The 24,238-nt window shown below is 43.0% G+C and overlaps 1 protein-coding gene across 2 annotated transcripts in view; it reads left to right on the top strand.

Moving 5' to 3' along the window:
* Positions 1-24,238, top strand: part of cntn3a.1 (contactin 3a, tandem duplicate 1) — a 112,249-nt gene that overhangs the window by 26,445 nt on the left and 61,566 nt on the right. For both annotated transcript variants that reach the window (XM_055892351.1, XM_055892350.1), the window contains exons 4-5: positions 6,552-6,727; positions 14,997-15,092. In XM_055892351.1, the coding sequence (XP_055748326.1) occupies positions 6,552-6,727; positions 14,997-15,092 (272 nt within the window). The remainder of the gene's footprint in view (positions 1-6,551; positions 6,728-14,996; positions 15,093-24,238) is intronic.

Raw genomic sequence — 24,238 nt, 5'->3', positions numbered from 1 at the left:
TTTTCGAATCCATTTGTCAATAACGAAATCTGGAAATAATTTGGATATACACTGAACAAATATATAAATGCAACACGCAACAATTTCAATGTTTTTCCCTAGTCACAGTTCATATAAGGAAATCAGTCAATTGAAATAAATTAAATAATCTTTGCATTTCACATGACTGGGAATAAAGATATGCATCTGTTGGTCACCTTTAAAAAAGCTAGGGGTGTGGATCAGAAAACCAGTCAGTATCTGGTGTGACCACCAGATACCGCCTCATGTAGCGAGAAACATCTCATTTGCATTGTGTTGATCAGGCTGTTTATTTTGGCCTGTTGATCCACTCCTCTTCAATGGCTGTGTGAAGTTGCTGGATATTGGCGGGAACTGGACCACGCTGTCGTACACGTCGATCTTCCCAAACATGCTCAATGGGTGACATGTTTGGTGAGTATACAGGCCATGGAATAACTGGGACATTTTCAGTTTCCAGGAAGTGTGGACAGATCCTTGCGACATGGAGCCGTGCATTATCATGCTGAAACATGAGGTGATGGTGGTGGATGAATGGCAAAAAAATGGGCTTCAGGATCTCGTCACGGTATCTCTGTGCATTCAAATTGCCATCGATAAAATGCCATTGTGTTCACTATCCATAACTTATCCCTGCCCATACCATAACCCCACTGCCACCATGGGGCACTTTGTTCACAATGTTGACATCAGCAAACCGCTCGCCCACATCTGCCCGGTACAGTTAAAACCGGAATTCATCCGTGAAGAGCATACATCTCCAGCATGCCAGTGGCCATCGAAGGTGAGTATTCACCCACTGAAATTGGTTACGACATCAAACTGCAGTCAGGTCCAGACCCTGGTAAGGACGACGAGCACGCAGATGAGCTTCCCTGTTTGTGCAGAAATCCTTTGGTTGTGCAAACCCACAGTTTCATCAGCTGTCCGGGAGGCTGGTCTCAGACGATCCCGCAGATGAAGAACCCGGATGTAGAGGTCCTCGGCTGCTGTGGTTACACGTGGTCTGCGGTTGGACATACTGGAAAATTCTCTAAAATTACGTTGGAGGCTGCTTATAGTAGAGCAATTAACATTAAAGGTTGCTGGTTCGGGTACCCGATTTGACTTGGTGGGAAATCTGTTGACGTGCCCTTGGGCGGGGTCCTTGACCCTGTTTGCTCCTGTGGGTTGCTCTGGGTGGGAGTGTCTGCTAGATAACTGAATGTAATGTAAATGTTGAGCGGTTTCACCTCAGGTAGATTGTTTGTTTTAATATTCAATAATAAATCAATTCAAATTAAACCTTAGAGACCCAAACTACCATAATGTCACATCACATCTACCGCTATTGCCAAACACAGCTTGCTATGGGGTCATATTCATTAGGGCTCGTGTTTATTAGGGCGGAAACCACTTTAAAATGTTTAGCATTTTAAAGTTCCACCTAACCTCACTACATCCACCTTACCTGACTATCTATCCAGCTAACCTGACTATCCATCCAGCTAACCTGACTATCCATCCAGCTAACCTGACTATCCATCCAGCTAACCTGACTATCCATCTAGCTAACCTGACTATCCATCCAGCTAACCTGACTATCCATCCAGCTAACCTGACTACCCATCCAGCTAACCTGACTATCCATCTAGCTAACCTGACTATCCATCCAGCTAACCTGACTATCCATCCAGCTAACCTGACTACCCATTCACCTTACCTCACTACCCATCCACCTAACCTCACTACCCATCCACCTAACCTGACTACCGATTCACCTAACCTGACTACCCATCCACCTTACCCGACTACCCATCCACCTAACCTCACTACCCATCCACCTAACCCGACCACCCATCCACCTAACCTGACTACCCATCCACCTTACCCGACTACCCATCCACCTAACCTCACTACCCATCCACCTAACCCGACTACCCATCCACCTAACCTCACTACCCATCCACCTAACCTGACTACCCATCCACCTAACCTGACTACCCATCCAACTTACCTGACTACCCATCCACCTTACCTGACTATCCATCCACCTAACCTCACTACCCATCCACCTAACCCGACTACCCATCCACCTTACCTGACTACCCATCCACCTACCCTGACTACCCATCCACCTTACCTGACTATCCATCCACCTAACCTGACTACCCATCCACCTAACCTGCCTACCCATCCAGCTTACCTGACTACTCATCCAGCTAACCTGACTGCCCATCCAGCTAACCTGACTACCCATCCACCTAACCTGACTAGCCATCCACCTAGCCTGACTACCCATCCACCTAGCCTGACTACCCATCCACCTAGCCTGACTACCCATCCACCTAACCTGACTACCCATCCAGCTAACCTGACTACCCATCCACCTAGCCTGACTACCCATCCACCTAGCCTGACTACCCATCCACCTAACCTGACTACCCATCCAGCTAACCTGACTACCCATCCAGTTAATCTGACCACCCATCCACCTAGCCTGGCTACCCATCCACCTAGCCTGACTACCCATCCACCTAGCCTGACTACCCATCCACCTAACCTGATGGGTAGTCAGGATAACATCCACATTGCTCCAGCCAAACGCCACACCCACTAGCGTTTCTTCTGCACGATGAGTCTGGATTTGCTTTGCCCCCCATTCTGACCATTTTGATTTGCCCCAGAAACCGATGGCTTTGATATTCTGATAGGTTAGAGAAGATCCAATCGCGGACGAATTTGTTTTGTCCAATGCCCCTCATTTTGATGTCAGCACAAACTACTTATAGGATGGCAGTTTCAGACTGAATGTATGGGGCGATCCATAGAGCAGCGGAATTAAATTCAGGATTAAATTCAAGTTATTCAAATTTAAATTCAAGTTATCAGGTAAATTTCCACCCTGTCTGTCTTTTTTCCCTGTTTGTTGCCTAATGATGACCCAAGATAATTGAAATTTGAAAAGGAAATCAGGAACCATGTCATTGGATTTAGGTTAAAAGTTGGGTGAAAGAAAGAGAAACATTCCCGAAATTCCTTTATGTTTCCCACGTTGATTCAACATCATCACATTTTTTTTATTTTTTTTTACGTAGAAACAACATAGATTCATTTAGTTTGTGACCAGAGGGTTTGGACTTCACTGTCAAACTCTGCGTATTGTGTATTGTCCCTCTCCGGGAGTTGTCCCCAGTGCATTGTCCTAGGAATGTATTGATGCCCCGTTGATCACCAGTTTAAGTGATGACAAATTAAAACAGATGACAAATTATGATTTGCTTTAAAGAGCATCAGTTGCATAAGCTATTAATTTTCAATCTATCAAACAACGACGGCTGTTGTACTCTTGTCACTGTAATTAAATGCAAATTGCAAAGCCAAGCATTTAATATGCAATAGGTTGAAACGATCCCTCATAACATCAGCGTATTTGGCTGTTAATGTAGCTTGAAGATCCTGGGTGTTATGCCTAATGGGCACAAATTGAAATGAATGTACAAGATCGTATCACTTCCACTGGATAGAATACTTAAGCAATCTGTTTCTACAATGCAGCCTCCGACACCAGCCTAAAAGATGGGAACCTAATAATTCTGTCTTCAACTCACATTGAAGTCGTACACCTGTGTGTGTGTGTGCAGAGTGTACTCGCATGCATGCACACACACACCACATTGAAGTAACCTGTTCCAGTGTATGAAATTAGTTTTGAAAAGTTAAGAGTCCTTCACTCAGTCTGCATCATAGTACATCAAATGGGTCCTTAGAGCTGAGAATAGAGCAGCTCTTTTTCAGAAGGCGCCAAGGACACATTAATTTAAGACATACTTAAGACTACTCCTCGACCGCTGTCACTGAAAGCCCCCTCTGAGTTGTCACCGTGGCCCCTTGATTTGTCTAGTCTGGAGCCATTCCAGCTGCAAAACCAAATCAATAAATCAATCTAATCAGCCAATCTGCCGTTAGGCACCGCTCCACTGAATAGGCCTCTCTCTCTCTCTCTCTCTCTCTCTCTCTCTCTCTCTCTCTCTCTCTCTCTCTCTCTCTCTCTCTCTCTCTCTCTCTCTCTCTCTCTCTCTCTCTCTCTCTCTCTCTCTCTCTGTCTCTGTCTCTCTGTCTCTCTCTCTGTCTCTGTCTCTCTCTCTGTCTCTCAGAAATGGAAACCCCAGGCTTATTTGACTCAAGGAGTTGTGGGATTCCAATCAGCACAAAATGATCTAATATTCAATCTAATTGTGCCTTATCCCTGTCTTTGAAAGCTATTTCTCAAGAGCTCCTCATGGACACAAAGATAGCTTTTCTTGTTAGGCTTTGTTTGCTCTCCTCTCTGTTCATTTTCTCTCTCCTTGACATCAAACTGTTGGGATTAACTTGATGCACTTCTCTTGTGTTCATTATTAACAGTTTTGAGGTGCGGTCAAACTGTATTTGAATAGGTTCTGTAACTTTTGATCATCAAAATTAATACAAATCTAGAAGGAAAAAAATGGTGAAGATGAGCAATACAGTAATTCTCTTCATGTTGCACAGTGATTCAGGAAGAATAGATTTTCGAACTTACTGTAGAAAATTATTGTGAAGCACAGGCAAGACTTCAGGGTTGGGGTAGATTCAGCTTTTAATTCAGGAAATTCAGAAAATGAACTGAAAGTTGCTCCGATTTTTCCAATTCACCTGAATTAACCACAACCCTACATTACTCAAAATGTCCAAACATCTTAACAACTGTTCACCCAAAAAGTGTTAAGGTGACCGCTTTGTTGTCGTTTGAATCCCAGATTGCCCCTAGCGTTGTTCTGTATTCAATGTCTTTGATCGCATTACCCTTAATCAAAAGGACTGTTATTATAGGGTTAGCGTAGGGTTATCCAAGGGACTTTAAAACAAATCTGTGCTAGATTATGGTGATATTGTGCTAGATTATGGTGATATTGTTTACATGCAAGCCTCAGCCAGCAGATTTAAGATACTGGACACTGTGTATCACAGGATGCTTAGATTTATAACGCATGCAAGATCACTCACCCATCACTGTGATCTATATGGTGAAGTGGCCCTACACGAATGCTGAAGCACTGGTACAGTACATCTTTGTGTACAAAGCATTGCTTGGACTATTGCTTTTTTACCTGTCCCCCTCACTAAAAAGGGTAATCACAAACGTATAGTCCCCGTTCTCAGCTGCTACAATCTTTCACGGTTCCTAAGGCCAGAACTGAAATGGGAAAACTATAATTGTCGTATAATGCTCCTTGGTGTTGGAACGAGCTGCAAAATACTTTAAACTGGAGGAGAGGGTATCGCTTGCTGAGTTTAAAGCATCGAAAGGGGAAAATGTTGTTGACCTTTGTGATTGTTTTTAATGTATCGTATTGTGCTCTTGTGTTGTATTTACACGCTGACTACTTCCTGTTGACTTTCCAGGTCCCCATTGAAAAATAGATTTCTGTCCTCAAGGGTCTTTTGCTGGTTGAATAAAGGTTAATTTAAAAGAAGTTGGTTTATCATTCTCATTAGGTAGGCTATAGGCTACATCCCCATGTAGCGTTTGAAAATCATTGTGATTGGTTTAGGAATAGGTTACAATTCTTGTCCCAGGGCCTCCCACTTGGGATTATTATTGAGCAGGGAGGTCTGGTTGCTTTTGAGGTGTCGCTGGAAAATAAAATTATGACAGTATTTACAGCCATTGATTTTGGTCTCATCCCATGTTTAAATTGAGCAAGGCGTGAAAGGAATTTAATGAAAATGAATTATGGTTGCAAATGAGTAATGTCTCTCACTGATTACATCCCACATCAATTATATTCAGTGTTGTTTGGAGCGACAAGCACAGGGCCTTGTGTCGTTTGTTTTAATTTGGAATTTGCCACAAATTTGCCTTGTCTTGGATTGTGATTGCAATTTGATCATGATGAAAGTGTGTGATTATGCTATCTGACTGTATGGATCACATGCATAATGAACCAGAACTGGCCAACCTTCAAGGAAACACGAGAGTTGGGCAATAGGATATGTTGTGTTTGTGGAACTGGGGCTTGTGCAGCCTAATAATAGGATAGTTGTGAACATGATCATACACACCTCCGATAATATGAAAACGTCGGGAATAAAGTCGTTCTTTAGGTGTCTCTAACTTTGAAATTCAATTGAAAATCGCTTAAAACATTGATAGACAATGTTTATTGCGCATTTGTGTTTTCTAGTCATTTAGCCAAATACTATACATATATGATGTGTTTTTAGCATGTAAACTCAATTTGCATTTAATACATGTCCCGGATTGACCGGTCAGTCCGTAACTCTGTATATTGTATATTTTCTTCATGTTTAAGGTGTTCTGTGTCTAGTAACCTGTTCCAGTTTGTCGTTGCTTTTGTGTGCTTACAATATGTAGCCCACACTTGTGAATGTTTTACTTTATGTAATATTTCCAGGCATTATGATGAGATCACTCATACACATATAAGGCTCATTCTGTACATGCTAGTGGACTTTCCCTACCGTTCTCTTGTCAACTCATCCTTTTAATGCTCTTGCTTTTTCAGGTGGAAGCTGAATGACTCCTTCATTGTACCTAGATCAGGGTCACGCTATGCCCTCACTGGGGGCAACCTACGCATCAGCCATCTGAACAAAGAGGAGGACGTCGGGATCTACCAGTGTCTGGCAACCAACTCTTTCGGCACCATCGTCAGCAGAGAAGCTAGTCTACATATAGCTTGTGAGTTTTCCTCTTAATACAGTAAATGTTTAAATGGAATATTTCTCAGTCCAAGGAAAAAGGCAGTGGATTCTATCACAAAGCATCAGTCATTAGCAAACCATGATTATGTCACTAAGTTGATCCTTTAATCCAGCTTAAACAGGGGCTTGGGACATCTGTGTGATAGGAGATGCAACTAGGGATGTGGCGATCATGACATTTTGTCAACCGGTCACTGTCATGCAAATAACTGCCGGTCTCACGGTAAATGACAGTTCATTAACATAATAATGTTTAGCCTCTCTGGGCTTCCAGGCATAGTTTACAAGCCACTGATGCGGACCTTTGGAACATCTGCATTTCAAAAAATCTAATAAATCCATTTAATATAGCTTACACCATCACAATAATACCATTATTTATTTTAGGTAGATCTAAAGAAACATTGTGATATGAAGATTTTTTTTTTGCCTATTTCAGAAGAACAGAATAGCATATTCTGAGTCATCCTTATGTTAAGCCGTGATCTGGCTGTGCTGTATGGCTGTGGGCTACACAAGTTTATTTAGCAGACAAGATTTGCTTAGAATTCCCGTGGCATTATTTTATATTATTTTATAGTAAGAAGAATACAATTCAACATAGCTGAATAAAATAGAAAGGATATTTTCCCAAAATTATTTCCAAGGGAGTGTGCTGTGTTGAGCGGTTAACAAAGTGTTAATTTGAAACAGGTCCTCCTATATGCCTAATTTACAGTTATTTATGCAACGTTAGTTGTGATACAAACCTTAGGCTATATGTTTTGATTTCTAATACATTCTAAGGCTGCATGATGTGACTCTAATGATGATTTTTTTAAAGTTGCATGAAAGGCATGAGCTCTGCTCTGTTTCTTGCGCAGTCTCTCATTCACAATTTGACAAGCACTTGATAATATTCTCATAGTCTACTAATATATGTGTGGAATGATTTTTTATTTAGAATGGCCCACAAAAACAACATTTCATCCATATCCTGCACTCGAATAGTGAATGGAGGTTCCGTGCGGTTACGTTTTTAATATGCCAGGTAAGCTACATCGGTTGTAAAGCAGATTAATTTGGTAATAAATATAGCAGCATGAGAAAGATGGGATCCTTTTTTAAATAGTGGCTAGTCATACGTCTGTTTTCACAGGTCGATTGAGCAAGAATACATGTTTCATTAGACTCTGTAGGCTATGTGCTCTCCAACCATGTTCCAGGAGTCCTAGGCCTTATTTGGCCACTTTAGTTGTGATACAAACTTTATCAAAACATATAGGCCTACAGTATGGGCTAGGCTACATGATGCATGCGACTATGATTTGAAAAAGTCGCAAAAGAATGCATGTTTCTTGCCTTGGACTGCACACGCTGGGCATCATTCACAAGTAATAATATTCTCACCCATCAGACTATTCTCAATTTAATCTTGTCTTTACGTATACTAAGTAATATATGTGTGAAATTAGTTTTGATTTAGAATGGGCCATTATCATGCACCTGTCAGAACACGGGCAGGGGGGGAAATACATGTAATTCATATGCACTTGAATAGCAAATGGAGGAAGCTTTTCCCGGCAGTTAATTTTCATGCCAGTCAGGTAGGCTACTCCAGTCTTAAAGCGAAGCAATGTGCTCAATATTAGGAAAGTTGAGCAATAAATATAGTCTATTGAAAACTGATAGGACCCTTCTCTTTTTAATGGAGGCCATCAAACCTCTGTTTTCTCACGCAATTGCATAGCATAGCCTGTAGAAATATTGTGCAACATGGGATTATGGAAATTACATGTATCAACCAGTTATAAGAATCTGGCTCTCGCTGTGCAACAGGTTATCTTATTCCGCTCAAACTCTGAATGCCAAAGCTCTCATGAAGTGTTTATTTAGATTTTCAAGCATTTGCATTGATGCCAGAGGGATTAGAGGAACAATAGAGCACTGAGTACCACGCAATTGGCGACTGGTTAGTTTGGTAGTCTACAAATGACCATTAGCGGCATCAGAGCGCAGTTTTGGAGAAGTCTAGTTACTGTGACTCAATGGTCACGTGGAATTTGACTGCGGTCATGACTCGTGATTGTCGGTGTGAAGGTAATACGGTCACCGTAACAGCCCTAAATGCAACAGCTCTACCAAAGGGTAGGTATGGGATGAAGAGGGTGTGATTGTCGGGGGCCTTGACAGCAGCTATATAACTGATGTTTTACAGTCTTCATCTATCACATTTTAAATCTTCGGCATCTCTGATGGCAAGGTAAACTCAGGGCCTCTGCTCTGACGGGCATCCCATCTAAAATGACAGCGTGAACCTCTGAGAACAGATGGTGCATCCAGATTGAATTCTGACGTCTGTTTCCTTTTAGCAGACCTAGGGATGATCCTTGCGAGAGCACCCCGGGTATTTAGCTGGCTTCTAATGGGTGCATTTGAGTCACGAGTCCCCACAAAGCAGTATATCATATTCATGTGAATCCCACCGCTGACACCAAATGTCTACACCAGGCAGTGTATCATATTCATATTTCCTACCAATTTTCGAGGTCTGACCTGCACTGTATGTCACTGTGATTGGTCTCGTTCATTGCCTGGCTCTGACCTGGGACCTGTGGCTTTTGTCAACTGACAAGGACAAGTATCTGCGGTGATGTGTCATCCATCTTATTTGTTGCTCTTGGTATAACTTAATTAATCCTGCAGAATGATTGAACGGTGCCAGGTCAGAGGAATAATGAATTGAGGAGAAGCCTGTTTTGAAAGTCTGTATCATGCCATTTGTAAAAGACGTGGACCAGACCAGAAGCACCTGGAGTGCTTTTTTGTCCCTCTTTGAGGCTTTGATTTTTTATAAAATAGGATGTAATGTAACAAAGATGTAACATATATTGAACAAAAATATAAATGCAACATCCAGCAATTTCAAAGATTTTAATCAGTTACAGTTTATATATGGATATCAGTCAATTTAAATAAATTCATTAGGCCCTAATCTACACTCTTACAAAAAGGGTTCCAAAAGGGTTCTTTGGCTGTCCCCATAAGAGAACTCTTTTTGGTTCCAGGTAGAACTATTTTTGGTTCCATGTAGAACCCTTTACACAGAGGGTTCAAAATGGAACCAAAATGGTTCTACCTGGAACCAAAAAGGGTTATTCAAAGGGTTCTCCTATGGGGACAGCCGAAGAACCCTTTTAAGTTCTAGATAGCACCTTTTTGTCCAAGAGTGTATGGATTTCACATGACTGGGAATACAGATATACATCTGATAGTCACAGATACATAAAAGCTAAGCGCATGGATCAGAAAACCAGTCTGACCACCATTTGCTTCATGCAGCGCGACACATCTCCTTCGCATAAAGTTGATCAGGCTGTTGATTGTAGCCTGTGGAATGTTGTCTCACTCCTCTTCAATGACTGTGCGAAGTTGCTGGATAAAGGTGGGAACTGGAACACAGTGTCGTACATGTTGATCCAGAGCATCCCACAATTCTCTATGGTTGGGGCATATCTGGTGAGTATGCAGTGCCATTCATCCGCCACCATCACCTCATGTTTCAGCATGATAATGAATAACCCCATGTCGCAAGGATCTGTACACAATTCCTGTAAGCTGAAAATGTCCTAGTTCTTCCATGGCCTGTGTACTCACCAGACATGTCACCGATTAAGCATGTTTGGGGTGCTCGTGTACGACAGCATGTTCCAGTTCCCGCCAATATCCAGCAACTTTGCACAGCTATTGAAGAGGAGTGGGACAACATTCCACAGGACTAAACCAACAAACTCCGTTCTGCGTGATGTGAATGGTGGTCACCACGGATACTGATTGCTTTTCTGATCCACACCCCTACCTTTTTTTTAAGGTACTGTATCTGTGACCAACAGATGCATATCTTCATTCCCAGTCATGTGAAATCCATAGATTAAGGCCTAATGAATTTATTTCGATTGACTGATTTCCTTATATGAACCGTAACTCAGTAACGTCTTTGAAATTGTTGAATGTTGCGTTTATATTTTTGTTCAGTATAATACTATCAAGGCACAAGGCGAGACCCAGATGCAGACAGAGGAGGCAGACGGTTAGAGTCTGATATTTATTAACAATCCAAAAGGGGTAGGCAAGAGAATGTTCGTGGACAGGCAAAAGGCCAAAACCAGTTCAGAGTCCAGGAGGTACAGAGTGGCAGGGAGGCTCGAGGTCAGGGCAGGCAGAATGGTAAGGCAGTCTGGAATGGAGTCCAGAAAACAGGCAAGGGTCAAAACCGGGAGGACTAGCAAAAGATAAATAGAAAGCAGGAGCATGGGAAAACATGCTGCTTGACTTGAAAACATACAAGACGAACTGGCACAGAGAGACAGGAAACAGAGGGATAAATACACTCAAGAAAATAAGCGACACCTGGAGGGGGTGGAGACAAACACAAGAAACAGGTGAAACAGATCAGGACATGACAAGTACAATTATTGACACCCCTGTTTTCAGTACGTTTCAATACCTCACCTTGATAACGCATACAATATGCTGTAGCTCAGTATTTGAATGATGTATCTTATACAGTCACTTTTGCTCATCTTTATCAAAGGTGTCAATCATTTTAGAATCCACTGTAGATGTTGCACATGATGCAGTTGGACCATGAAAAGTATTGGTTTAAAATATAAAGTTGTAGGCACATAAGCTCTTGTGGCTACTGAAGTTGGTCTTTTAATGGGTATTTTGCTGGCCCAGCGTTACCAAGATTAGTAGGATATCCGTATATAATATATCATATATAGGGTGGCAGGTATACTAGTGTTGGGCCAGTACCCGAAAGGTCGCTAGTTCAAATCCTTAGCTGACAAGGTGAAAATCTGTTAATGTGCCATTGAGCAAGGCACTTAACCCTAATTGCTCCTGGGCTGCTGGACAATGATGACCCTGGCTGTGATCCAACTCTCTGAGGGTGTCTCAGGGGGAGTTGGGATATGCAAAAAAACACATTTCCAATTCACACTATGCGTATTAATGCACATTTGTACATGTGTGAACTTGAACAAATATATATTTTTTCATAAAAATGTAGGCACAAAGAGTGATTGTGTTAGAGATGCATGGCAGCCCTTCATCCACCACCAGCCTGTGGGCTGAGCCATATAAACTGCGGACAATCTCTCACCATCTAATATGGGCTTAAAATATCACAACATTTAAAGGTTGATGATTCCACTGACAATACTGTGGTGAAATGTTTTAAAAGCCTCTGCTCGTCTGTTGTGTGCACTGGAATAATCTCACTCGTTCTAGGGGCAGATTGAATTCTGTAATCTCTTTGGGATTTTTATAATTGAAAGTCTCTCGACTCTGCTGTGGTAAAATATAACATTACTCCACAGATTGTAACTGCCATATTGCAGGAATAACCTTTTAATATGTACCCAAGAGAATGCGCATGATATGCTCCAGATGCAATGTTGTTTCCAGATCATCGCTAGTGTTTAGCTCTGTGCTTAATTATTGAATGGTGAAACAACTGTATTTAAGAAACTGCACAGGATGCAATTCACTTGTATCTTAGGAGCATCAGATTTCATATCTCTTCTTTAGTTCAGCCTCACAATTGCACATCATTTGCATATTTGTTTTCCAGTGTCTGTCTGACATTCAATCCATTTCACAAGTAGATCTGAATTCTATCTCTTGTTTTTAACAAATGCCTTCCTTCGTTTCTATCAAGTCCCTTTCATAATTTTCACACTTTCGCCTCAAGGGAACATTACATCCTTATTTAGTTTTATAGCAATCAGAGAGTGGGGAAATGAACAGCACTCACAGTCTTGGCCTGTGCAAAATATATCAGCAATTTATCACACAATGCTAGAGAGCAATTGTAAAGAGTTTCTCAATTAACGTTTTTGATGTCAAAGTGTACATTTCTCAAACTCAATTCTGCAACTCAAAGGCAGTTCCACAGCATTTGTTGTAATCAGGGACAGATTTAGACTTGGGATGCCAGGTGGGCGCAGTTAATTGTCAGTTTGACCAGAAAACCAGCAGCCTCTTGACCTCATCGGGTAAGAGTTGAATATCCCTGCTGTAAAGTGTCTCAGTCTTGTAATATCATACTTATTTCTGAGTGTTCACTGCAAAATGGTGTGTTGCTCACTTTTTCAATAAGTAGAACATAGATTAATGAAGAGATGGGAACAGTATCATATCATATAAACTATTCAAAGTGGTATACCATAACATTTACACTTTAGGCTATGAAAGTGGTTTGAGTGGTACTTTCTACAGTAATATGACTCAATATTAAATAACTGTGAAGGACAAGCCATGACTGTTGGTTAATGCTCTCGTTCACACCACAACAAAAGTTCCTCACATTCTCTTTTGATTCAATCTCCTCTGATTCATTGCATTAAGTCACAAAATGCTAATTCACATCCAATTTCATGGACCTGAAAGCACTCAAAATAGCTTGAATTAGGCAGTGAAAAAGGACACAGAGGTATGTATGTCTTTGATAGGCTTGACAAAATAATCCAGGGGTTGCAGAACAGTTTGGTTTGTCAGGCATGGCTGGCTTAGTGTGTCCAGCTCATTTGCGTTTCACACTATGAGAATATTGACCGTTTTTTCCCACTTAACGGTGGTGTAGCAATGTTGGTAGGTGCTATTGGGAAATACTGCTCATATACAGATTTCACCTAGTTTCAGGGATTCTTTGTCAAATAAATATTTATGTTAATACTCACTTTGAGAAAGTTTTATTTTAAATGTTAATAATTTTTGGAATTATATACCGTGTTCAGTTAGTTCTTACACCTCGTTAGTTCTGAAAACACAGGACGTGTTGTTAGAAATCCAATGTGCCAATAGTTGATTGTAAGCACTAACCTGACACTCGCTTCATGTTGTGAAAGGGATAGGGAAAGATAACTTTGATGGTAGCAATGACTTTCTTTAACAAAGTCATTTCAGTGGCGTCTTGAGATTTGGTTGTTTTCCAAATCCACCTAATCATGCCTCTCAAATGCTGAATACTTGTGCACCTGATAAAACATAGAAAGACATTTTTTTTTAACTGGACTGCCTCAACAATCTAAGTGTCTAAATGTATGTTTACAGGTTAAAGGGGAATTGAAGAATATGGGAAATAAGAAAAACGGGCCTTTATAACAATGTTATCGCATAGCCTTGAGGACATTCATTACTGTACCTGACCTCTTTATACTTTTAATAAATCAGTGGGCTCTGTAATTCCCAATTTAAACTGCTTCCTAAAGCAGAACTAATCACTCATGGTATTCAAGACTTAGAATCGATCTAGAAGTGTTTCACATAAATCTTGCTTAGGCGGGGCAAAGATGTCCCTGAAGCATCACACAGACATGGTGACATAATTCCCCAATATTATTCAAATGAATCTGTTAATTGCAGCAGTGTTCTCATTAAGTTCATGTATTCATGGGGAAGTAGATGTTACAGTACATTATTATTCTTTGTATTTCCATTCTCTCTTGATTATGGCATTATTGGTTACTTTGGTTTGCTATTTTGCAGTATAGGCTCTTAGGAATCTACAAGAGCAAAAACAGCAGAGAAAAGACAGATGTGGATTGTTGTCCTATTTCCCGAGTAGGTTGTCAAGAAGTAATTGGTTGCCATACACATGCTATTTCAATCTCATAGCCATTTAATTGTTGCTGGAACGTGTGCAATGAGGAAAGTAATGAATGAAACACAGAAAGTGATAACAATACAAATTTTCAATTAAAATCACTCATGTGTGACTTATACTTGAGGAAGGGCTTTCCGCATGCTGGAGGTGTTTGGGATTGAACAGTTCTGTAAGTACAGGGGAAGAAATTATTGTCTCTCAAAGTTGTCCAAAGGTGTCGGATACTGCCATTTAACCCAATTAGGTAGATGCTCAATATATTAGATAGGAACTAGAATAACAAATGATGATACATATTAATATAAGAATATAGATCAAATTTGTGTCCCAAAATATGAAATTGTAGTCCTTAGAATAATCAATGACTCACTGTTTCAAGGGAGTATTAGACAAAAAGACATGACCTGTGTTTGGGGCTATAACAATTTGTATAATGTCAAGTCACTGCATGGTGTTCCACACTACCGATGATAGATTAACTACTATGTCAATATTTGGTTAGATAATGGCAATAATGGCTATTGCCATTGCTTCATAAATTCAGTAGAATACTGCTTGATCATTTTGGCCTATTCCTTTTGTCTCTCTGAAACAGACTTGGAGAATTTCAAGACACAGAGTCGAAGTCCAGTGAGGGTTCGTGAGGGCCAAGGAGTGGTCTTACTCTGTGGCCCACCACCGCACTCTGGAGGTAAGAAAGCTTTTGCGGAACACCTGATGACTGTGAAAGGACCAACTAAAAGCTTGTTTAAGTGGTACACTATTTCCATAAGTCATATGTAGGCCTACAATAAATAAATAAATATCATGGGTATTATTTGAATGCTGGTGGCATGATGATCGGTTCTTGGTTGGCAATTATCAAATAAAAAGTATCTTGCTCTTTCATATCTCATCAATATAACCTACCATGTCCACTTTATCAGTGAACTGATGTCTAGAGTGCATGCGCCAAAACCAGATTGGACAAGTATGCTATTTATTGCATCAGTTTTTGTAACAAAACCATTGGTAGAAAAAAACTTGTGCTTTCTATTCGGTACATGGAAATTTAAGGTTAACAGTGCTTTGTATGTACACTACGTTATCACGCACAACTTTTATCCGCAACAAGTCAATTTGATGGAAACACAACTCTGGTGGGAAAATGCGCATATGCAGATTTTCGAATTGGATGGAAACTTAGGCAAGCACCTAACCAGTCACGGAAGGGGGACTTGTAGAGAGAAATTGCAAAATCCAGGCACAGCTGCTCTCTTTGCTCTTCAAGTGTTTGCAGTGCCAGTGTCTCCAGTGCATCGGTGTACCTCACATATGCAGTGCCCAGGATGATGCGGCAAGCACACTTTTGGATGTGCTCAAGCTGGTCTGAGAGAGATTGGGATAATGAGCTATTCCAAGCTGTGAAGTCAGAAAAAGCACCATATTCTTATTTTAGTATTTACAATCTATGCACTTCTGGATCAATCAATACATTTTCGGACTGATTACAATTTAGATTTCGTGTCCTGAGGTTTCTTTTGGCCTATTTTAACATAATAATTATTTATTATGGAATATTTATACTATTGAAATATCAACGGTCAAAATGTCAGCCATGGTCTTTCTAGTAATTATAGAATAGAGGGTTAACGATTAACTAGAAATGCCTCAAGAAGGCTTCGGGATTTGAATGTGGCCAAGACCCAAGATGCTATACAGAGTTAAAGAGAAATCACTGTGCACAGAGCCTGTGCATTAGGGTGCCTGCTTTGTCTGCACTCATGTCCCCAACTGCTCTCTGAGTGTCTGTCTGGATGACTGTGTTCAGACCCAGACCTAATGCACCCGACCTCCTTTTCCTAATGGAACTAGACCTTTTAGATTTACTCAAGGATGTAATCCCTTATTCTCCTGCACATCTGACAGAAATCAAGGTAGCAAGCTAGCTACACACATGGCTTGCAGATTTTGTCCTCTATAACATCTTATATACAGTTGAAGTCGGAAGTATACAAACACTTAGGTTGGAGTCATTCAAACTCGTTTTTCAACCACTCCACAAATTTCTTGTTAACAAACTATAGTTTTGGCATGTCGGTTAGGACATCTACTTTGTGTATGACATAAGTAATTTTTCCAACAATTGTTTACAGACAGATTATTTCACTTATAATTCACTGTATCACAATTTCAGTGGGTCAGAAGTTTACATACACTAAGTTGACTGTGCCTTTAAACAGCTTAGAAAATTCCAGAAAATTATGTCATGGCTTTAGAAGCTTCTGATAGACTAATTGACATCATTTGAGTCAATTGGAGGTGTACCTGTGGATGTATTTCAAGGCCTACCTTCAAACTCAGTGCCTCTTTGCTTGACATCATGGGACAATCAAGAGAAATCAGCCAAGACCTCAGAAAAGAAATTGTAGACCTCCACAAGTCTGGTTCATCCTTGGGAGCAATTTCAAATGCCTGAAAGTACCACGTTCATCTGTACAAACAATACTACGCAAGTATAAACACCATGGGACCACGCAGCCGTCATACCGCTCAGGAAGGAGACGCGTTCTGTCTCCTTCCTGAGATGAACATACTTTGGTGCGAAAAGTGCAAATCAATCCCAGAACAACAGCAATGGACCTTGTGAAGATGCTGGAGGAAACAGGTACAAAAGTATATATCCACAGCAAAACTAGTCCTATATCAACACAATCTTAAAGTCCGGTCAGCAAGGAAGAAGCCACTGCTCCAAAACTGCCTTAAAAAAGCCAGACTACGGTTTGCAACTGCACATGGGGACAAAGATCGTTCTTTTTGGAGAAACGTCCTCTGGTCTGATGAAACAAAAATAAAACTGTTTAGCCATAATGGCCATTGTTATGTTTAGAGGAAAAATGGGGAGGCTTACAAGAACACCATCCCAACCGTTAAGCACGGGGGTGGCAGTATCATGTTGTGGGGGTACTTTGCTGCAGGAGGGACTGGTGCACTTCACAAAATAGATGGCATCATGAGGCAGGAAAATTATGTGGATATATTGAAGCAACATCTAAATACATCAGTCAAGAAGTTAAAGCTTGGTAGCAAATGGGTCTTATAAATGGACAATGACCCCAAGCATACTTCCAAAGTTGTGGCAAAATGGCTTAAGGACAACAAAGTCAAGGTATTGGATTGGCCATCACAAAGCCTTGACCTCAATTCTGTAGAAAATGTGTGGGCAAAACTGAAAAAGCGTGTGTGAGCAAGGAGGCCTACAAACCTGACTCAGTTACACCAGCTCTGTCAGGAGGAATGGGCCAAAATTCACCCAACTTATTGTGGGAAGCTTGTGGAAGGCTACCCGAAATGTTTGACCCAGTTAAACAATTTCAAGGCAATGCTACCAAATACTAATTGAGTGTATGTAAACTTCTGACCCACTGGGTATGTGATGAAATAAATAAAATCTGAAATAAAAAAAATTCTCTACTATTATTCTGATATTTCACCTTCTTAAAATAAAGTGGTGATCCTAACTGACCTAAGACAGGGAATTTTTACGAGGATTAAATGACAGACGTTGTAAAAAACTGAGTTTAAATGTATTTGGCTAAGGTGTATGTAAACTTCAACTGCACCTGTATGATGCAATGCCATATACAATTGTGGCCAAATATACCTGCACCCTTGCATGTATTATTGGCACCCCGCAGCTAGTACTTGGTTCCATACACAGCTTTTGGCCAAAATAAATGCCAACAAACGCTTTTTGTAGCCATCAATGAGCTTGCTGCATGTTTCTATTGGCCATTTGGACCTCACTTCAACAGCAAACTGTTCTAATTATTCAGTGTTTGAGGGGTGCCATCTACCACCTGCTGTTTTCAGATCTTACCATAGGTTTTGGATATGATTCAGATCTGGACTCTTCACTGGCCACTCTAGAACAGTCCAGTGTTTCTTCTTGAAACATTTCTGTCTGCTTTTTGATGTGTGTTTGGCTTCATTGTCCTGCTGCAAGACCCATAACCTTCAATGGAGACCCAGTTTTTGGACACTGGGTTATTCTGCTGATTTCATGATGCCTTGCACACGTTCAAGGCCCCTCGTACCAAAGCAACCCCACATTGAAAGCTTAATGTGGGTTTGTGATCTGTATTGCCAAAGAGCTCTAATTTAGTTTAATTGGTCCACAGAACATTTCCCCAGGATTTTAGCTTGCTTATTTTTTTCATCCCTTTTTCATGGTATCCAATTGGTAGTCACAGTCCTGTCTCTGCAACTCCCATACAGACTTGGCTGAGGCGAAGGTCGAGAGCCATCCAACCCACCCAACCAGCCAAGCCAAGCCAAGCCGCACTGCTTCTTAACACAATGCCCACTTAACCCAGAAGCCAATGTGTCAGAGGAAACACCGTACACCTGGCGACTGTGTCAGCGTGCACTGCCACAAGAGTCGCTAGTGCAAAACAAGGACACCCCTGTCGGCCAAACCCTCCCCTAATCCAGACAACGCTTGGTCAATTGTGCGCTTCCCCTTGGGTCTCCCGGTTACGACAGAGCCTGGACTAAAACCCAGAATCTCTTGTGGCAGAGCTAGCACTGTGATGCAGTGCCTTAGACCACTGCACAACTCAGGAGGCCCATTTTAAGCTTGCTTAAGTTGGTTTTTGAGAAGTTCAATAGGCTTTCTTGTGTGTCTTCAGCAGGTTGGTCTTCCTACTGTATGTTTATGTCACGCCCTGACCATAGAGAGCCTTTTTATTCTCTATTTTGGTTAGGTCGGGATGTGACTAGGGGGGGGGGGGGGGGGGGGGTGTTCCTATCTAGATTGTCTATTTATTTCTATGTTGGCCTGGTATGGTTCCCAATCAGAGGCAGCTGTTTATCGTTGTCTCTGATTGGGAATCATATTTAGGCAGCCATTTCCCCACTGTGTGTTGTGGGATCTTGTTTCTGTGTAGTTGCCTGTGAGCACTGCTTGAGCTTCACGTATCGTTTATTCTTTTTTTTTGTGCGTTTCACTCCAATAAATATGTGGAACCTAGATCACGCTGCACGTTGGTCCGAGTATGCTTCCAACGACGATCATGACAGAAGATCCCACCACAACAGGACCGAGCAGCGTGCCTAGGAGGAGAGGGTATCCTGGACTTTGGGAGGAGATATTGGATGGGAAGGGATCCTGGACTTGGGAGGAAATCCTGTCAGGACAGGATCGCCTTCTTTTGCGGCAGACGCAAGGAGAGAAGGGAGGACAGTGACGACGCCGGGGTTCGCGGCTACTTAGAAAGCCCCAAAAACAGCCCAATATTTTGGGGGGAGGGGGGCACGCGGGGTGGTTGCCGGGGAGTGAGCCAGAGCCTGTGTGGGAGTTGATAGAGGAAGGTAATGAGAGATGAAATTGAAAGGTTTTTGCAAGGAGTATGCTGCAGCGCAGGCGCGCTGAAGAGCACCTTCTCAGCCCGGCACCATCTGTGCCAGCTCCACGCACCAAGTCTCCAGTACGCCTTCACAGACCAGTACGTCCTGTGCCAGCTCCCCGCACTCGCCGTGCGAAGTGTGTCATCGTTCCGGAACAATTTGTGTCGGCTCTACGCACCAGGTCTCCAGTGTGCCTCCACAGCCCAGTACGTCCTGTGCTAGTTCCCCGCACTCAGCGTGCGGAGGTTGTCATCTGTTCGGTACCAGTTGTGCCGGCTTCACGCACCAGGCCTCCAGTGCGCCTTCCCAGTCCGGTACGTCCTGTGTCTCCTCCTCGCACTTACCCTGAAGTGCATGTCACCAGTCCGGTGCCACCTGTGCCGGCTCCACGCACCAGGCTTCCAGCGATGGTCCCCAGTCCAGAGCTTCTGGCGACAGTCCCCAGTCCAGAGCTTCTGGCGACAGTCCCCAGTCCAGAGCTTCTGGCGACAGTCCCCAGTCCAGAGCTTCTGGCGACAGTCCCCAGTCCAGAGCTTCTGGTGACAGTCCCCAGTCCAGAGCTTCCGGCGACGGTCCCCAGTCCGGAACCTCCTGCGACGGTCCACAGTCCGGAACCTCCTGCGACGGTCCACAGTCCGAACCTCCTGCGATTGTCCACAGTCCGGAACCTCCTGCGACTGTCCACAGTCCGGGAACCTTCTGCGACGGTCCACAGTCCGGAACCTCCTGCGACGGTCCACAGCCCGGAACCTCCTACGACGGTCCACAGCCCGGAACCTCCTGCGATGATCCACGGTTCCAGAACGCCCAGCTCCAGGGCAGGAGCCTCCCTCTGCGCTGATGCCCAGTCCAGGCACGGTGTCCAGTCCCGCTCCAAGGACGGAGCCTTCCTCTGCGCCGGTGCCCAGTCCAGGCACAGCGTCCAGTCCCGCTCCATGGCAGGAGCCTTCCTCTGCACCGAGGTCCAGTCCAGGCACGGCGTCCAGTCCCGTTCCATGGCAGGCACCTTCCTCTGCGCCGGTGCCCAGTCCAGGCACGGCGTCCAGTCCCGTTCCATGGCAGGCACCTTCCTCTGCGCCGGTGCCCAGTCCAGGCACGGCGTCCAGTCCCGCTCTAAGGCCGGAGCCGTCCTCTGCGCCGATGCTCAGTCCAGGCACGGCGGCCAACTCAGCTCCATGGCCGGAGCCTTCCTCGGCGCCGGTGCCCACTCCGGGTGCGGCGTCCAACCCAGCTCCATGGCCGGGGCCCTCCTCTGCGCCGGTGCCCAATTCGGGCACGACGTTCTACCCGGCTCCATGGCCGGACCCGCGGTCTGGTCGGGGCAAAGACCCACACCGGAGCCGACACCGCCACTAGTCACCCCCTACCCTCCCCAGTTGGTTTCAGGTTTTACGACCGGATTCCACACCTTGGGGGGGGGGGGGTACTGTCACGCCCTGACCATAGAGAGCCTTTTTATTCTCTATTTTGGTTAGGTCGGGGTGTGACTAGGGGGGGTGTTCCTATCTAGATTGTCTATTTCTATGTTGGCCTGGTATGGTTCCCAATCAGAGGCAGCTGTTTATCGTTGTCTCTGATTGGGAATCATATTTAGGCAGCCATTTCCCCACTGTGTGTTGTGGGATCTTGTTTCTGTGTAGTTGCCTGTGAGCACTCCTTGAGCTTCACGTATTGTTTATTGTTTATTGTTTTTTTGTGAGTTTCACTCCAATAAAAACACTCTGAAGTTTCTAAAACTGTTTGAATGATGTCTGTGAGTATAACAGAACTCATATGGCAGGCAAAAACCTGAGGAAAAAATCACAATATGCACAATATGGCGGATATCATTTTATCTTGTTTGGGCTCTGAGCGCCGTACTCAGATTATTGCATGGTTTGCTTTTTCCGTAAAGCTTTTTTGAAATCTGACACAGCAGTTGCATTAAGGAGAAGTGTATCTAAAGTTCCATGCATAGCACTTGTATTTTCATCAACATTTATAATGAGTATTTCTGTAAATTGATGTGGCTCTCTGCAAAATCACCGGATGTTTTTGGAACTACTGAACATAACGCGCCAATGTATACAGAGATTTTTTTATATAATGAACTTTATCGAACAAAACGTACATGTATTGTGTAACATGAAGTCATATGAGTGTCATCTGATGAAGATAATCAAAGGTTAGTGATTCATTCTATCTCTATTTCTGCTTTTTGTGACTCCTCTCTTTGGCTGGAAAAATGGCTGTGTTTTTCTGTGACTTGGCTCTGACCTAACATAATCGTTTGTGGTGCTTTCGCTGAAGAGCCTATTTGAAATCGGACACTGTGGTGGGATTAACAAGAAGTGTATCTTTAAAATGGTGTGAAATACTTGTATGCTTGAGGAATTTTAATTATGAGATTTCTGTTGTTTGAATTTGTCGCCCTGCACTTTCACTGGCTGTTGTCATATCGATCCCGTTAGCGTGATCTCAGCCGTAAGAACCACGTTTATTCGCCCATTGGGTCAATACAGCTGCATCAGACAAAGACATTTTTCACACAAGCACTGATATTCAACCCTTTCTCCTAGACTGAGTCTCCTCCTATCATCTGAACAGCCAATGCATCGCTGTTGCTAGACAGAACCTTAGTGATATCTGTTCTTCCTCAATTCATCTGACCTGACCTATACCCCAAAGTGCTCACCCCTCGCCAACTCAAGGCTGTCATGTTGATTGGTACCATACTGTGTCTCTTCTCCTCCCAGAGGATCCCTCCCATAGGATCCCTGATGGCTAACAATAACATATCCTGACATAATGTTAAAGTTATACATTACCCTCTCTTCCTCAGTGACATGAATAAGTATATTTCATATTCTCAGAACCCAACAGTCCACCCTCTTCAACAATAGTTTCCTACTGTTCAACTTACATAATCTAATTAATACTTATAATTACTTATAAATGAACAAACAATGATAACAACACGTTTGTGGTGAAAAGATAAACAAAAGATAAACATGATTAACATTCACAGTGAGGTTTACAACCTCAGAGACTTATGGCCTCTGTCCTATAAGGGACATAAGGGCATACCACCCTGCATACCACTGCTGGCTTGCTTCTGAAGCTAAGCAGGGTTGGTCCTGGTCAGTCCCTGGATGGGAGACCAGATGCTGCTGGAAGTGGTGTTGGAGGGCCAGTAGGAGGCACTCTTTCCTCTGGTCTAAAAAATATCCCAATGCCCCAGGGCAGTGATTGGGGACACTGCCCTGTGTAAGGTGCTGTCTTTCGGATGGGACGTTAAACGGGTGTCCTGACTCTCTGAGGTCATTAAAGATCCCATGGCACTTATTGTAAGAGTAGGGGTGTTAACCCCGGTGTCCTGGCTAAATTCCCAATCTGGCCCTCAAACCATCATGGTCACCTAATAATCCCCAGTTTACAATTGGCTCATTCATCCCCCTCCTCTCCCCTGTAACTATTCCCCAGGTCGTTGCTGCAATTGAGATTGTGCACTCAGTCACCTTCCTGGTAAAATAAAAAATAATCACACCATGAACACTCTTATTTCCATTTTTCATAGAACACTGATAATAACGTGTCCAGTGGATCTGTTGACTTCTCCCAGTTCAACGTTCTCCTTCTGGTCCCTAAGAGAGTTATAGCACAAGACTTGGAAAGCAAAAATGAACACAAATAATGTGTTAAGATATGCACAATGATATATGCATGAAAACCCAAGGTTTGATAACATGACAATTCCCACACTCTCTTCGCCCGACTATGCCTTCGGATACGTTTCTGCTGAGTTTGTCAAAAATTAAAGCCATAAAAATCCTCCTCATGCTTTCGCCCAGTCTTCCCCGTCAGACCACAGGATCCAAGAGGTGTTCCCAAGCCGTGTCATTCTCAATTTGAACCCCATCACCTTCTTTGCTACCTGATAGGCACATCACTTGATAGGCACGTCACCTGATAGGCACATCACCTGATAGGCACGTTACCTGATAGGCACGTATCCCTAATCAACGCTACATCCTCTTCAGGTAACTCAGCACTGGATAGACTTTCACATCACTGCCTCCAAAATGTTCTTTAGAGTACAATTACCCCAACATCTATCCTTTGATATGATGCATTTAACCAATAAAGCAGCTAACCCAACCCAACTATGATGTTTAAAGTGGCTGTCCAGACCCAACCCATCTGCGTGTCTTACAGTGGAATCTAGTCTTTCTTTCTCTCTTTAGCTCCACTTCCTCTGTCATGGCGTCTTCAAGCTCACACATTATGCAGCTCAACCTCACTTCACGTGAGAACTGTGAACCCACCGAGGAGAGACATGGCGATCTTTATCGCTGCAGGTGCTATAAGGAGTACTGTGTGTGGACCAGACCAATGCTGTCCCAATACGTGGGGGTATTGTATCTTGATGTACACTCAATCTCCAGATTTTTACCTTGTCAGCCCGTGCAC

This window comes from Salvelinus fontinalis, chromosome 31 (genome assembly GCF_029448725.1).
Source record: "Salvelinus fontinalis isolate EN_2023a chromosome 31, ASM2944872v1, whole genome shotgun sequence".
Lineage (NCBI taxonomy): Eukaryota > Metazoa > Chordata > Actinopteri > Salmoniformes > Salmonidae > Salvelinus > Salvelinus fontinalis.
The sequence above is the reverse complement of the archived record's forward strand: the minus strand, read 5'-3'. Positions and strand labels throughout refer to the sequence as shown.